We start from the raw sequence: 15,464 nt of genomic DNA, 5'->3' as shown, positions 1-15,464 counted from the left end.
AGGATGCAAGCAGAGATAATGAGTCACGAACACCCACCACTAGGCAACCCAGTCCTGGCACAGGGCTGCAAGGCAGGAGCAGAGGAAACAGGGCAGCTCCAGCCCACACTGCCTCTTCCAACCTTTGTGCTGCAGTGATCAGGCAGGAAGAATTTCCTCTTTGCAGCATTATTGATCTGCACCGTAAGGACACAAAACAAGGGAGCGTCCCTTCCATCCAGGCCTGCTGTGAGGCTCATGGCAGCGCTGTTCTGGGGCTGGGGAGGCAGCTCTGCTCTCCTTGTCCAGTGTGGGGATGTGGCAGTCCCCTAGAATCCCTTCCTGCAGGTGTCATGTCACCTCAGCCCTGTCTGCTGTGAGTGGACAGCTAGGCAAGGATGGGATCGTGTGTACCCCAGTGGCTGGGCCAGCTCAGGGCACGATGGCAGGAGAAGCCTCCCAGGCTCCCATGCTCACTAGGCTGTGCTTTTTGCAAGAAGAGCAGGTGTCAAGTTGTGGCTGCAAAAGCAACCTCAGCACGCTCCCAAAACATCGCTGGACTCCTCAGGGACAGACACAGCCCATGGCACAGATCTGCCTGATGGAAGCTTTGATTTTCCACCCACTTAGGAGGCACGAAGGGTCCCTTCACTCCATCCCACTGACCACCAACTTCAGCCAGGTTGCAGTTTGGGCAACAAGTCATGGGTGGATAATGGTATCAAACCCAAAGCAAAGCTGCTGTTTGCCTTTTATCCACCTCTAATCGCTCCTGGAGCTGCTGCCGCTCTCGGTGTGGTGTCCATCCCCATTCACTGCAAAGTACAAGATAATGGGGGATAATTTTCTTCCCAGGGAACGTGCAAGAATTTCTGTCAGTGAGATGTAATGTGCAAATAGCTCATGTATAAATGATCAGAGCACAGTCTTGATATGGAGGGAACAGAAACCCTTCAACAGCAAAAAACCTAAGAAGAGTGACTTTGCAGGCGGTTATGTCAGCTTTTGCAAGTACAGCCTGGGGAGAATCCCTGTCTGTCCAGACATACATTGCTTGCAGCTCTGCCAATACACTTACAACAGTAGAATCATATAAGAACCTCAGTTGGAAGGGACCCACAAGGATTATCCAGTCCCATGTCTGGCCCCCACACGGGACCACCCTAAATTGAAGCCCCACATATGAGAGCATTTTATTCTCTCCCTGCGACGGTAATAAACTGGAGAGTATCACTCTAATTGATTGTCAGCTGCTTCGTTCTGCTATTGCATGTCATGCACAAGTTTGCACACCGCTGTAGCACTTGAATTGTAACTGCTGAGGGAATGTGATTAAAAAGGGAAAGCCGTGGAGTTTTGAAAGAACTCTTCTCTGAGGTGTCAGTTTTAAATTGCTTTATTTTCACAAGTCTTCAGTATATCTTGACAGCACGTTTACCTTCCCTCACCTTTCTTTTCAGTTAGGGTTTAAAACAGCAGCTTTGGCTTATTTGTTCGTTGTTGCCTTCAGGCTTTTGAGCCTCAGAGGGGCGTATTTTCAGCCTTACTCCACGACAGCACTGGCTGGAAGCTTCTCTCTGTATGTAGGAAGAGGCTGTCGCATGCGTTGGTGATTTGCCATGGGAAAGTCTGAGGCCATCCCCACCCCATCAGCTTTGGGGAAGCTGGTGGAAGCTGGTATCACAAGGTGTGCGGGGTTATGGGGAGGTGAGCGGGACTGGGATTGTCCTCCTCAGAAACTCCAGTTACCTTCCTGTACCAGCTGTATCTCAATGCATCCGCAGAGTCAGTAACTCTTTTGTTAGGGGTAAGCAAAGTAACGGGGAAAAGCAGCTCAGCAGAAACAAGAGATTTCAGAGCAAAGTTGCCTCTGAGTCATCTCCACATTGGCAGGAGAAACTGGCAAAGAAGAGCAGTGTCTCTGCAGGTAGTGCTGCTGCAAAGGCACAGATTAAGAGGCTCAACCAGGTGAACGCATCCAGCCCCTAAGACAGACCTCGTCATACTGTGAAGGAGCTGAAACAGAAAGCTGCTTTTATTATTATGGGGCTGCTGAAGAAATGACACAAAGTCTTCAGCTTCTTTTGCGCGTATTCACACATACTTTGTACCTGGCTAGAGCGCAACTCAGGTGAACTCCTGGCTGTCCCTGCTGGAGCAGCCTCTGCTCTGCCGCCTGCTGTAGACTTGCTGGCAAGGGCCTGGTGCAGAGCTCGTGCAGAGGCAGTGAGTCACAGCCACCTCTGCTCAGTCATTGCAGCCTGCAGAGGCAGCAACAGCAGTCGGGGCGCTGCTCGTGCTTTGTCTGGTGAGGAAGTGACTGTACCCCGCCATGGGAGCTGCTCCCTCCCCTCAAGAGCCCGGGCTGCTCCTCCTCGAGCTTCAGGACAGGGCAGTGTGCAGGAGCAGCCTCTCACCTTTGTGAGCTGGGGATTGCAATTAGTCCCGGCCCTTTGCTTGTGCCATCTGTCTGTTCCCCGAACATCCCTGCAGGATGTGTGTCTTAGCAGGTTAATTTAATAACCGCCTGCTTTATTGTTGCTGGCCGCGGGCACGGCACGGAGCAGAGGAGCACGTCAATAGCACAGAGCAGGAATCAGATCCAGCCCAGATGCTCATTTAAGAGGTTTGTTTTGCTGAGGGAGAGCGAAGCTTCCCATGGGCCCAGCCCTGCGTCGTTCTCCTTGGCAAGAGATGGGTAACAAACAGCAGTGATTAAACTGGGCCACAGACACAGGGAGCGCTACAAAGAGGTGAGGGCAGCACGGAGCAGCAGGAAGGTGCTGCTGGCTGGAGGTGAAGGCATGGACAAACAGCAGCTGGATGAATGGGAGCTGCAGGATGGTCAGGCATTGGAATGCACTGCCCACAGAGGTGGTGGAGTCACCGACCATGGGAGTGTTCAAGAAATGTCTGGATGTTGTGTTGAGGGATATGATTTAACTGGGAAGTATTGGTGATGGTTGGACTGGATGATCTTCTAGGGCTTTTCCAACCTTGATCATTCTGCGATTCTGTGATCAATCCCAGCTCTGTGCACGAGGCCGCCCCAACGCTGGGTCCCACTCTTTACCCCCAGCCCCATTTCCTCGCTCATCCCTCCACCCCAGCCCCATTTCCTCCCTCATCCCTCCACCCCAGCCCCAATTCCTCCCTCATCCCTCCACCCCAGCCCCATTCCCTCCCTCATTCCTCCACCCCAGCCCCATTTCCTCACTCATTCCTCCACCCCAGCCCCATTTCTTCCCTCATCCCTCCATCCCAGCCCCATTTCCTCGCTCATTCCTCCACCCCAGCCCCATTATTTCCTCCCTCATTCCTCCACCCGTTGCACACAGGCCGGGCGGCACCACAGAGAGGCGCACACAAGGAGCCCAAGTGACCGTGTAATCTCATTATTATAACCCTCATCCTCATCCTTTCCCCTTGTCTCCCTCCATCAGTCGCCGATTAGAACCGGGCGGCAGCTCTGGACCTGTGAACAAATAACGCTATTTACGCACACAGCCGCACGGCGGTCGGGCTGTGCTGGTGTTGGAGGTGCCCTGGAGCCCAGCGGGATCCCATCCGGGCACTGAAAGCCCCAGGGGGTTTCATGGGGGGGTTTCAGGGCTGAACCCGGCCCCTTGTTGGCACCGCCCTCCACACGAGGCCCGGCCCCCAGCACCGCCGCCATGTTGGGTCGGCTCCTCGGTGTCACACTCAAATCGTTCCCCCGCGCGCACACCCGGTGCCGCACCCAACCCCGTCCCCATGGGCGCGGTGACGTCACACGCCGGAAGTGACCCGCGCAGAGCAGAGCGGCGGGAGGGGCGCGTCTCCGGTGTCGCAGCGTAATCCTTCCGGGCGGGGCCGGGCGCTGCCGGGGCCGGGGCTATGCGAGGGCCGCGCTGCCGCCTGCCCTAGGCCCGGGCCCGGCGCGGGGGGAAGCGTCGATCGGGGCCCGATGCGGGAGTACAAGGTGGTGGTGCTGGGCAGCGGGGGGGTGGGGAAATCCGCCCTGACGGTGCAGTTCGTCACCGGGACCTTCATCGAGAAGTACGACCCCACCATCGAGGATTTCTACCGCAAAGAGATCGAGGTGGACTCGTCCCCGTCGGTGCTGGAGATCCTGGACACGGCGGGCACCGAGCAGTTCGCCTCCATGAGAGACCTGTACATCAAGAACGGGCAGGGCTTCATCCTGGTCTACAGCCTGGTCAACCAGCAGTCCTTCCAGGTAACCGGGCTCGGCCTTCCTCACACACGGCACAACCGAGCCCGGCCGGGCCCCGCTGGTTGTGCGGCTGTTTATGGGGCTGCCCCCATCGCGGAGCCCCGCGCTGTGCTGCACAACAATGACCCGCTCCCACTTCCCTGTTAGAAACCTGCAGGCGAGCCCCTTCCGCGAGGAGATCACTCGATATTAAAACCAACGCTTCCTCTTTTCTTTTTCTTCTTTCTTCTTAAAAAGGCGTTTTTCTTCGGTTGCTTTTGAAGAGAGAATTCTTGCTCCTCACTTAAGACTCGTTCAATCAGATGCCGTTTTCCTCCCCCCCCCATCCCCCCAAATCACGTTCCTGTCCAGCACGAGCTCGGTGCTCTGGCAGCGTGGGTGGTGCACAGAAGAGCAGCGAGCCAGATGGTGTCATGCGGGGCTCTGGAGCTATAATGCGGGGCTCTGGAGCTATAATGCGGGGCTCTGGAGCTATAATGCGGGGCTCTGGAGCTATAATGCGGGGCTCTGGAGCTATAATGCGGGGCTCTGGAGCTATAATGCGGGGCTCTGGAGCTATAATGCGGGGCTCTGGAGCTATAATGCGGGGCTCTGGAGCTATAATGTGGGGCTCTGGAGCTATAATGTGGGGCTCTGGAGCTATAATACAGGGCTCTGGAGCTATAGTGTGGGGCTCTGGAGCTATAATGCGGGGCTCTGGAGCTATAATGTGGGGCTCTGGAGCTATAATGTGGGGCTCTGGAGCTATAGTGTGGGGCTCTGGAGCTATAATGTGGGGCTCTGGAGCTATAATGTGGGGCTCTGGAGCTGTAATGCAGGGCTCTGGAGCTATAATGCGGGGCTCTGGAGCTATAACACGGGGCTCTGAGCTCGGTCCTGCTATTAGAGCTCTCAAGAAATGGAAGCGTCGGGGCAGCGACTGGGCTGAGCTGCCTGTGGGATTGAGGCTTTATTTGAAGGGAAACGTGCGTTTAGCAGCACTGCGTACAATGCAGGGATCTGCATCTGCTGTGTTGGCTTTGCTTTTGGAATTGGGCGTTTTCCAGCTGCTTGGAGAAACCTCGCACACCCCCCACTGAAGCAGAACGGCTGCTTCTATGAGGGCTCGGTTTGGCCTTAGCAGAGGGTTCCATGTAGCTACAGACATGCTCCCTTTGGAAAACAAGGCCGTCGGGACGATTCTCCCTTCATTCTCACATATTCGGGGGACCAGTGTCTCCCCATTATTCAAGAACCGGCCATACACAGTCCACCCTGTTAATCTTTAGTTCTTCTTATCTGTCTACAGCATGTTTGCTGCAAAGCCTGTAGGTGTAAACCACCCTACGGGATCTTTGACACAGTGGTGACTTCAGATGCTTAATTGCTTTGTCTCAGAACTATGCAAGAATTTGCAGAACTCAGTGGCTGGCACTGATAGTGACTTAAAACAGTCAGGGGGCAGAGGAGTCTGACTCAGCCTGTGTAAACTAATGTTAGCTCAGGCTTGAATAAATGCATCTCTAGGTAATGCAATCTTCTTGCAGCATCTAATTTGGTTACTTACACGTGATTAAACGTGTTCACAATGAATTATTTTAAGCTCTCCACAAGTGAGAAGGCTATTTAAATTATTGGCTTTCTCAAGCTGTAAACTGAACGCAAACATCCTAATGGCTTTTCGAAGCAGCTGGGCTGTCTTCCTCCAGCCAAACTGAAAGGCTCTCTGAGATTTATGTCTTTATGGGCCTGTTTTATAAAACATAAGCATAGCTGTACATGTGAAGTTAGAAAAAACATTATGAAAAGTGGGTGTAGAACTTCCTGTGAGTTCCAGATCCACATGGCTGTGAGTTTAATGAAGCTTTGAAACGTGTTCAGTATTGAGTAGCATGTGATGGTTGGTTAAATGTGCTTCTGTAGTGGTTGTATAGTGATTTCATGTGATTGCTTGCACACACTAACTGCTTGGATTGTTTGATCAGGACATCAAGCCAATGAGGGACCAGATTGTCCGGGTGAAGAGATACGAGAAAGTCCCTCTGATCCTAGTGGGGAATAAAGTGGATCTGGAGTCGGAGAGAGAGGTCTTGTCTGCAGAAGGCAGAGCTCTGGCTCAGGAATGGGGCTGTCCCTTCATGGAGACGTCAGCCAAGAGCAAAACGATGGTGGATGAACTGTTTGCTGAGATCGTCAGGCAAATGAACTATGCCTCCCTGCCTGAAAAACAAGATCAGTGTTGTACAACTTGCATCGTCCAGTGAGAGAACTTAAGGAAAACCTCAGTCATGGCCATACAGAGCAGGTTGGTTGAACGGTCGTAACTAACTGAAGCATGTAAGCTTAATATTTATTACTGTTTAAGTAAGATAAAATGCGCCAAGGAGCCTGAAATTAAGTGGTGTAGCTTTGGAGGTAGCTTTCCTCTGAAAGAGCTGGAAGTTCGTGAGTTCCTTTGCACGTAAGTACTTGAATCACACAGACTTGTTGCCTTACTGCAGTATTGTTGGTTCGGGGAACACTGCCTTTGCTTGTAGCAATTCTGTAGTGCAGCAGAGTTCACAATCTCATCTCCACCTGTTCTGACTGTCAGCACTGCATTGGACATTACTGTATCCTTAATGATGTTTTGTGATGTTTTAGTGGGATTCCTCATTGTGTTTGCTATCTGAATTATTTTCAAGTTAATGTGAAGTACCTTGGACTTGAATAATATTATATTTGCCCAGCTTCCCATTAATTGCACTGAGAAGACTTTGAGCTTGCTTCAAAGAAAAAAAAAAAGCTGTACAGAAACTGAATGTACTTGGAGCACATTTCTGTCTTATCAGTGAAATAAGTTTAAGAGAACTACCCTGAGCTGTGAGGAGTGGCTTGAAGCCCACATGTACTGGTCAAGGACATGTACAAAGTGTTCTTCATCTAACGACTCCTGAGCAGAGAATACATGATAAAATGGCCTCCCGAGGCCTGACTCTGCTTTCCCAGTGACTCATAAGAGGTGTGGCAAGAGTACAGTGTTCAGAAGGGACCCTGAAGGCTTCACTGGTCTTGGGTATTGCTTTCCGTCTTCTGCAAGGTCCTTTGCCTGCATGGTCATCTTACTGTACCACACCTTGCCTCTCACCCAGCTGTGTATGTGGCTCTGCTCCTCCCGTGCAAGCAGAGCACGGTCATCCCTGTGTAAGGTGCTCATGAAACCCCCTCCTCCGTTTTCCTCGTTGCTGCTGTGGGTGTGGTTTTACCACCAGCTCAAACCCCTGCTTCTGGAAGAGGCCCTCTGTGCAGCCAGCTGGTCTGTCAGACCCACAGTTGTCTGTTGCATCTGACTCTGCAAACAACTTGATGTAATCTGTAAGGGCAAGCACAGAGATGAAGGACTTGAAAATGCAGGGGAAAGAACTGCCTCGCTTGACAGCTACGCTGATTAAAGCTTAAGTTCTGACTGCCGTGTTAGTAAGTCAAGTCAAAGGAGCTCCTTGTGTCTGAGTGACAAGAGTGAAAACAGGTTATTACGAAAGCTTTGGACTGTGCATGCTCTTTAATCTTGAGCGTAAGGTCAGAGAGTGAAGTCTCAAAGCTTGTCTTTGAGATTGTTATCAAGTGCTTTGTGGATGTAAAATTTTAGGTACTCATGACCCTGGTACTGTCATTCTAAAGACAGCAGGGTATTTTTATCTCTAGTTCTGTGAAGTAAGGAGAGGCTGCTGTCACCGTGTAAGACATGCGTACAGGTTCAAGGTTTGCTTGCTGAAAGGCGAGTAGACTGTATTGGAGCAGGGAAAATACAACTGAAGTGCTACAGGGTTAATATCTCAGACCACTCATAGCAATGCAGTTTCAGCGAGTTCTAAGGCTGCTTCACAAATAAGAGCATCTCTTATGGTATTGGGCCAAAAGTTACAGCAATCTGTTGGGTTACAGGTGTTCATCTGGTGCAGGTTGCTGTCTTCAGCTCTGACTAAACAAGGCCTGTTATTGATGAAATTTGTACTTCCAGAGTTGGTTGCTTCTAAGAGAAGCTTCTGAATAACCTGGCCGGTTTAGAACGTGACTTTAAATAACAAATTTAGGCTTAAAGGTGACAGGGAACAGAGCCATGTTATCCCTTTGAATCCTTCTAAGTTATGCTTAATCAGGATAGGTTTTCTAAGCAGAGCGCGCTCTTGCTTCAGAACAAACATCTGCGTTCTCATGTCTTTGCAATCCCTTGAAACACAGGATTCTAAGTTTTGTGGTATGGCTTTCTTCTTCATTCTGCCATGCTCAAGAAGTCACATAAAACCTTTAGCATCAAAAAACTTCCTTGCTTCTGGGATATGCTGCTTCTGTCCAATATCTCTTACTTCAGCCTCACATTTTTGGGCTGTTTTCTTATTCCTTGCTTCCATTTGATTCTTCCTCTTTGATTTAGGGGTAGGATCTCGTTAGCTGTGCTGCCTGGTAGTGAACATCTTGTGTAGGAGCTGCTGATGGTGTCTTCTGATAGCTGTAATCTGCTCTCTAGGGGTAAATGTTCTTATCTGTGATCCAAGGGACTAGCAGTGCTTCTCACACATCTGCCTGAGCAGTGGCCCCTCCTAGCCAAAGTGAAACCAGGGCAGTTAAAACAGTTGTCTTAAAAAACCCATGCGTGGGAAATGGAGTTGAGCTGTAGCTCTGTCCTGTCATCACCCCTGCAGCGTGTGACCTGTCTGTGTCTGGGAGCTGTCTTTGCTGTGGACCAGTTAGTCAGCTCGGGTTGAGGTACACAGAGACTGGTTGTGTTTCTACATTTTTGAGGAACTTAAGGGAGGGGTGAGAGTACATGCTGCTCCTCGTCACATCTAAGGCTGTTTCAGGATCAGTTTTAAGTAGCGGTTATCACTTACGTCTTTTTGGTTGGTAGCTCAACCTATCTGTTGAGGTATCAAGTAGGACATTGTTGTATAGGTTCTTTAACAGTATTTCTTGAATAACATGTCTTTGAGGTTCTGTTCCAGGCAGCCTTTGGTGCAATGGGGGCTGGAACACACACACAATCAGAATAACCCATAGTTCCTCTTAAAATGTGCGTTCTTGCATCTTGTTTCCCTCCCTGTCCTGCTTCTGCAGTGCTCATCTGTCATCTCGTTCTTGCATTCAGTGACATGAGATTCCCAGTAGCTGCTCCCTGTTGCTCAGTCCAGCATTTCTCTTTAATTTTCAGTATGACAGTGTTTCGTGTTTTACATCTTCCTTGGAAAGTAGTGCCTGCTGTTGAAGTTCTTCTTTAGAGGCACTGAACAGATGGAGAGCACTTACTGTGGGCTGCTCCTGGTTAGTGAATTCTGGCTCCTCCATTCATGGCTAACTGATATTAGCAAGTGCTGAAGGAAGACCACTCCTTTAGGGATTAAACCTGAGCATCTGCTGTCTTCTGTGTGTGACTGTGTGACACAGACAAATTCATCTTACCAGGCTTTTTTAACATCCCCCACCCCCTTCTGCCTGCTCACAGAAGGGAGTGTAGGAATGTCACAGGCCAGGAAAGCCAACCTGATGGTGCTCTCTGTAGTAAATAAGGTAAAATGGAAAGATCAAAAATCTAAACTGGGTGTTCCCTGATTTGCAAACACACGGATGCTGAGAGAGCATTTTGAGGAAGCTATTACTTGCTTCTGTTATTGCTGTGCCGTGTGATTCTGTGCTGGTCACAGCCCTGGGTGCTGCGTTTTGGTGAAGTTTTGAGATGGATCAAATCCTGGTGGGATGAAGAGCTGCGCTGTAAATGTTTTGCCTCCTGTGCTCCAAGCAAAGATAAAAGATGTATTAAGTAGGTCTAATGCACCACTACTGAAAGCTAAATGCTGTTGGCTCTGCTTTGGTTTTAATTCTTTTCCAACAGTACAGGGACCCTCCTAGTCCAAAACCAATGAACATCAGAGATACAGAAATGTCTTGGGCAGTGCTGATAAAGGTTACTTGTCTGTGTGTGCTTAAGAACAGCAGCACACGATGCTGCCCTGCTTTGAAGCTGTCTGAGAAATATTAAGGGTTTTTTTTTATGGTAATTTAGATCTGAGCGCTGAGAACTCAGATGTCTAAAGCACTTCTGTTGGCTCACCTGCCTGCTCCCAGAACTTGTGCACTGTGCCTTTGCTTTGCATTGCTCAGTGGTGAAGGGCCTCTGTGCCGCCAATGTGAAGCTTGGTATCACTCCAGAGGAGAACTAAGGTTCCCTTGGTTGTTGGAGATCTTTAGAAACAGCTGAGTGTCCCTTAGGGGCACCTGTTAAGATGGAAATGGTTGTTAGCTGCTTGCTTCTTACAGTACCAGAATTAGAGGAGAAGGACTTCAAGAATGCCACCGTGTAAAGTACTGCTTTGGATCTTAGTTCCACACTGTGGAAGCAGCTAAGTTCACTTTGAATGATTGATTTGAATTCAATTGAATTGAATACATGTGATTTTCATTGCTTGTTTTGTTTAAATTTCAGATAAAACTCAGAGGAAACTTGCACAGATGCTGCTTTGGAGAACTTTCAGCCCAGGTTGCAGAGCTGAGCCTTGGTAAACCTGTCTCTATTACAGCACATTGCCATACATCTAAGTGCATAAGGTTGGTGGCCTCCAGGATCCACACACCTTAATCAGAATGCTTAGCATGTTTACCATAAGTTTAAAATCTGTTCTTTATCTATCAGTCCTTTTATAGCTTTCTAAGTTCATATAATGGCTAATATGCAAGAGTTCATTTTTAATATTTTAATTGATTTCTTTAATCAATTTCTGAACTTGTATTTATTAAATACTTAAACTCAGTATTACCTACTCAATGCCTTTTAAAAGAGAGTTTTAATGGAGAATAAATTGAGCCTTAAACAAATGGTTACTTCTGTATATTACCTCGCATCAGTGCTTATTTCTCTTTGCAAAGTTTTCTCCTCCGATGCAGTCTGTGATTCTTTGAGACTTTTTGTTTACGTGTGACAGTGTCATGAAAAGATGCTGAAGGCACCTCTGTATGGATGTAATATCCCTATTCCTGGCAAGTGCAGCTGTGATAACTGTAACCAGTCTGATTTGACAGCAGGGATCTGTTGCAATGGGCTGTGAAGTCTCCAGCTGATGTTTTTTTTTGGGGCAATCGTGGGTTTCTTAAACTCATTTAATCAACGAATGACAATTGTAGCATTGAAAAATGGCAGCGCTCTTTTCTGTCTACTGAGTTTCTCAACTTGCTTGTTTACATGTAGCTTCTCTATGCCTTTGGGAAGGGATAATGTATCCTTCAGAACGGGCCTCGGCTTTGCCTGGCACAGCAAGTGACATCTGGTAGACCTCTGCACATGTAAATCTAATGCAAATAAGATCACTTTACATTTTATAGTTCCTAATATTTGTCTTTCTGAATAATGTTTGAAAGCAATATTTGTTAAAAGTTTTTTTTTTTTCTTGCACTGTCACAAATTGCTTTTTAGGTTTGTTTTCGGTTTTTATTTTGTTTTTCCCGACAAACGAGTTTAATATTAGAGACAAGTTGGTGTAACAAGGGGAAAAGCACCAGGTTTCAGTGATACTAACTGCGAGTGTGCTTTAAACAGCCATTGCCTTCCATATTGTTTACCTGATCGACATTTTTCTCTGAATACTTGAAAATCTTAACAATAACACAGGTATAAAGAGCAGAATGGAAACGTACAAAGGGCAGATGAAATGGTTTTGTTCAGTTCTAGCGACGCGTTTGCGTACACGAGAGCTTTTTCTAGCAGTGGTTTCAAGCGTGTGATTTATTTTTCTTTGCGGAAGTTGAATAACTGCAGCTCACCTACTGCACCAAAGGTCTAGGTCTTTAGGAGCCCGGCTTTAGTCATTTGAACATGCTTCTAGGATTGTACGTTCTTTCCCTGTAATAGCTAAAATACCTTTGAGAAAAGCTCCAGTAAAAGCAGTGATGGATAATATGAGGTTAAGCAGTTTCAAACTCACCGAATGTATTGTGGATGATGGCATTTGAAACAATAAAGGATCACCAGTTCAGTATCTCAACATTAATGTGTTTTATTGGTAATAACGCAGGCTGGCTTCAGCGTTTAGCAGGGATACAGGTTCTGAGTCTACGTTCAGCTTTGAATTTGAATCCTGATGAGAAGAGCAGAGCAGGTTTCCTGCTTGGCTATCAGAACACCCGATATTGTCTTGTGGGGTCACTTGAAATGTATTATTATTATTATTATTATTATTATTATTTTTCCCCTGTTTGTACAAATTTATCAACAGGCTGAGTCTGATATTTAGGTTTGCACTTTAATATCAAAGTAAAACCAAACCTTGTACTCAGAGTAGGGTTTTTCTTTCAGTGGTGGTTGTTGATCTTTTTTGGTAGGTTGTAAGGAAGTAATTAGGACATACAAGTAATTGACAAAGAGCTTAGTTTTCCTTTGTCTAAAGGGGGGAGAAGGTCGGTGGATAGGAATCGGTGCTTCGTTCCTATGGGTAGTTATCAACGCTGTGTTCATTTTCATTGTCCTCAGCCAAAAAATAAGAAAAAAAAAAAGGAAAAAAAAAAAAAAAAAGAGAGAAACCTTCAACTTGAACCTTGCTTAGAGTGACAGGAGGGGGAGAACGAGACATGGTTGCTTCAGCACACTTTGGGGGGAAAAAGGGACCAAAAGTTATTTTAGGCTTCCTCAATTAGATTGCATGTTGAAGTTGCTTATTAGAGTTAAGAGGCTAATAAATGAAATATGTATCGTCTTTCCTATGGCATCTGTTTAGGAGTTGTTCAAATCACTGCAGTAGGGCTCTACAAATACAAATGTAACCTAACATCACGTATCTAATGTACTGTATCTTTATCAGTGATAGGTGAAATCTGGAATAACAAGTGCAAAAAAACAAAAAGCCACCCGAACCCACGGAACAATTCCCTATAATGCTTTGTAAAAGAGTTTTTTCCAGTAGAAACCATCCTTGTCATTTTGTAAGACAACCCTCCAGTCCACCTGTTTGTAACTTTTTTTAATAAAATAGATACCTGTATTACCAAACTGGGCTCTACTGGTCTGTGTTCTATTTCTTCTACAGCGGGCTGAACAAGCAAGCCTCTTATTTAAGTGTATGTGTGTGTATATATATTAGATATGTGTATCTAATTATTTTTCTGGTTTCAGTGTATATGTTTGTCTTGTCCAAATCTCTGCCTTATTTCTTCATGCAGGCATTTAGGCCCTGGAACAGGCTGCCCAGGGAGGTTGTGGATGCCCCATCCTTGGAGGTGTTCAAGGCCAGGTTGGACGGGGCCCTGGGCAACCTGATCTAGTAAAGGTGTATGTTTGGTGGCCCTGCCAGGCAGGGGGGTTGGAACGACATGATCCTTGAGGTCCCTTCCAACACGGGTCATTCTGTGATTCTGTGTGTGATTCTGTGTGATTTCTATATTGTAGGTGGCAGTGGGTGCAGCTCCTGCCCTCACCGTGTCCTTGTAGCTGCTGGTCCTCTCCATGACCCTGCCTTGCCTCCCCCACACTCACTGATGAGCAACTCTTGGAGCTCAGCTTTAGAGACGCAGATTTCTCTAGGAAACCTTTCAGCGGAGGGTGCTGTTCTCTGGCTGTTAGCTTAAATGCTCGCTAAAAGGTTCGTGAAGTCAGTGATTGAGTCATCTGGGCGCTGTAACAAGAACTGCGTCTTCCTCAGCACTTACTGTCTTGGTACTTGACCTTTTGTGTTGCTTTTGTAACCAAAGATGTGTATTACCGTGAAATGGGTTTGAAACGTTACAAACAGCCTTTGCAGCGCTTCTGGTTGGGTAGGCAGGAGGTGTCGCCTCCCAGATTTACTGCCCCTCCTCCTGGTAGAACAACGTGAGCCTCGTCTCGTTGGTAGGCTGCCACTTCCCCTCTGAGATGGGGAGATTGTTTCCATCTCAAAGGAGGATGGCAGAGAGGAAGGGCAGCCTCCCCACCTCGCTCAGCTTGCAGCAAATGAGTGCTTTCTCAGTGAGTGCATGGGCTGACAAAGGCAGCCGTGCTTTGAGATGTAGTTGGTTGCTCGTTGTCTGTTAAAAGGAATCAATAAATCATTGAACAATCATATTCCTGCTCCTTGTGGCACAGAGCTGCTCCTGTTCCTGCACTCTGGGTGCCCTCAGCTCTCTGGTTTCTACAGTCATCAGGGCTGGGGGCTTTAAGGAGCCGGGTAAGATCGCTGTGTAAAGCCATTCTATTTCCAAGGTGTCGGTGCTGAGAGTCAGCTCAGCTGCTGCTGTACGAGGTGTCGGGTGGTGTCTTGCAAAACAGGCGTGCCAGCTTTGTGCTGCTGTAAGCCCGGGTTCCAGGGCACAGGGCTGGGGCTTCATTGGCAGCTTTGTCTTCGGTTTAACACTTCCTGCTCCCAAAGTCCACGTGCAGAACGCTGCCCCTGTCCTGCTTCTCGCACAGCTTTGGCCCCCGCAGACCTGGAGGACAATTCATCACCGTCCTGCACAGCGCTGTGACACGTCAATGAGCTGCTAACGAGGGCAGGGCCGGCCTTGAGCCCGCTGCGAAGCTGCAGCCCCAGGAGGAAGTGCCACAGATCCCCGCGTGGGTGGGGTGCGACTGCGAGCTGTTATCTGCCCCCATCAGCTGTGCTGTAATTACAGCTCCGAGCCAGGTGCGAGTGTCTGGGCTTCATTACAATGAGATGCGGCTTCTAAAACAATGGGCGCTGAGCACTTTGAGTTCTCTCTGCTGCCCACCCAGCGGTGCTGAGGTGCAGAGGTGGGCACTTAGGTTATGCATTGGGTCACAGCTGAGGAGGCAGGGAGCATGGCCGTGTGCTCCAAGGGCTGTGAAAGCGAAATCATCGGCTTTATAGAACTTACTGTTATTTCTAAGCAGCCGTTTTTAGCTCTTCCTGGTCCGTATCGCTGCGAGGAGCAGAGGAGGTGAACTTTCAGCTGCGTATCAGCAACAGCAGCGCTCGATTCAGAGGTCGAATCCAACTGCAGTTATTTGTTGGCTCTGTTGAGGGCAGCGTTGAGCTTATAATAGCTTTGCTGGCAGCGATGATGCAGTTTAATTACGGGATTGCACAGGGCGATGTGCATTGCTCTCCTCAGAGCCTGTAGTTTAGTATGGAATCAACGTTGGAAAATTGCCTCTGGTTCTCTCTCAAAGTTCCATCTCTGCAAAAATCCGGTGCTAACTGCAATAATTGGTGGGGAAGGGGCTCTTGTGTTGCAGGAACCTGAACTAATCCTCACTGAAGGGATGTGCATGCTTTTAATGTGATATATCTGAGGGTTCCTACGACCTCAGTCACCTTCCTGATCCTGGCACTGGTTT

General features: G+C 48.1%; 1 protein-coding gene across 1 annotated transcript; it reads left to right on the top strand.

Moving 5' to 3' along the window:
• Positions 1-3,840: 3,840 nt before the first annotated feature.
• Positions 3,841-13,184, top strand: RAP2C (RAP2C, member of RAS oncogene family). The gene is made up of 3 exons (XM_015860416.3): positions 3,841-4,198; positions 6,160-6,479; positions 10,632-13,184. Exons 1-2 carry the CDS (start codon positions 3,926-3,928, stop codon positions 6,436-6,438), a joined length of 552 nt encoding a protein of 183 aa, XP_015715902.1. The 5' UTR covers positions 3,841-3,925; the 3' UTR covers positions 6,439-6,479; positions 10,632-13,184.
• Positions 13,185-15,464: the final 2,280 nt, after the last annotated feature.

Source organism: Coturnix japonica, chromosome 4, assembly GCF_054131305.1.
Source record: "Coturnix japonica strain WE chromosome 4, WE-NBRP24, whole genome shotgun sequence".
Taxonomy (NCBI): Eukaryota; Metazoa; Chordata; class Aves; order Galliformes; family Phasianidae; genus Coturnix; species Coturnix japonica.
Note: the sequence above shows the minus strand (reverse complement) of the source record. Positions and strands in the feature narration are given on the sequence as shown.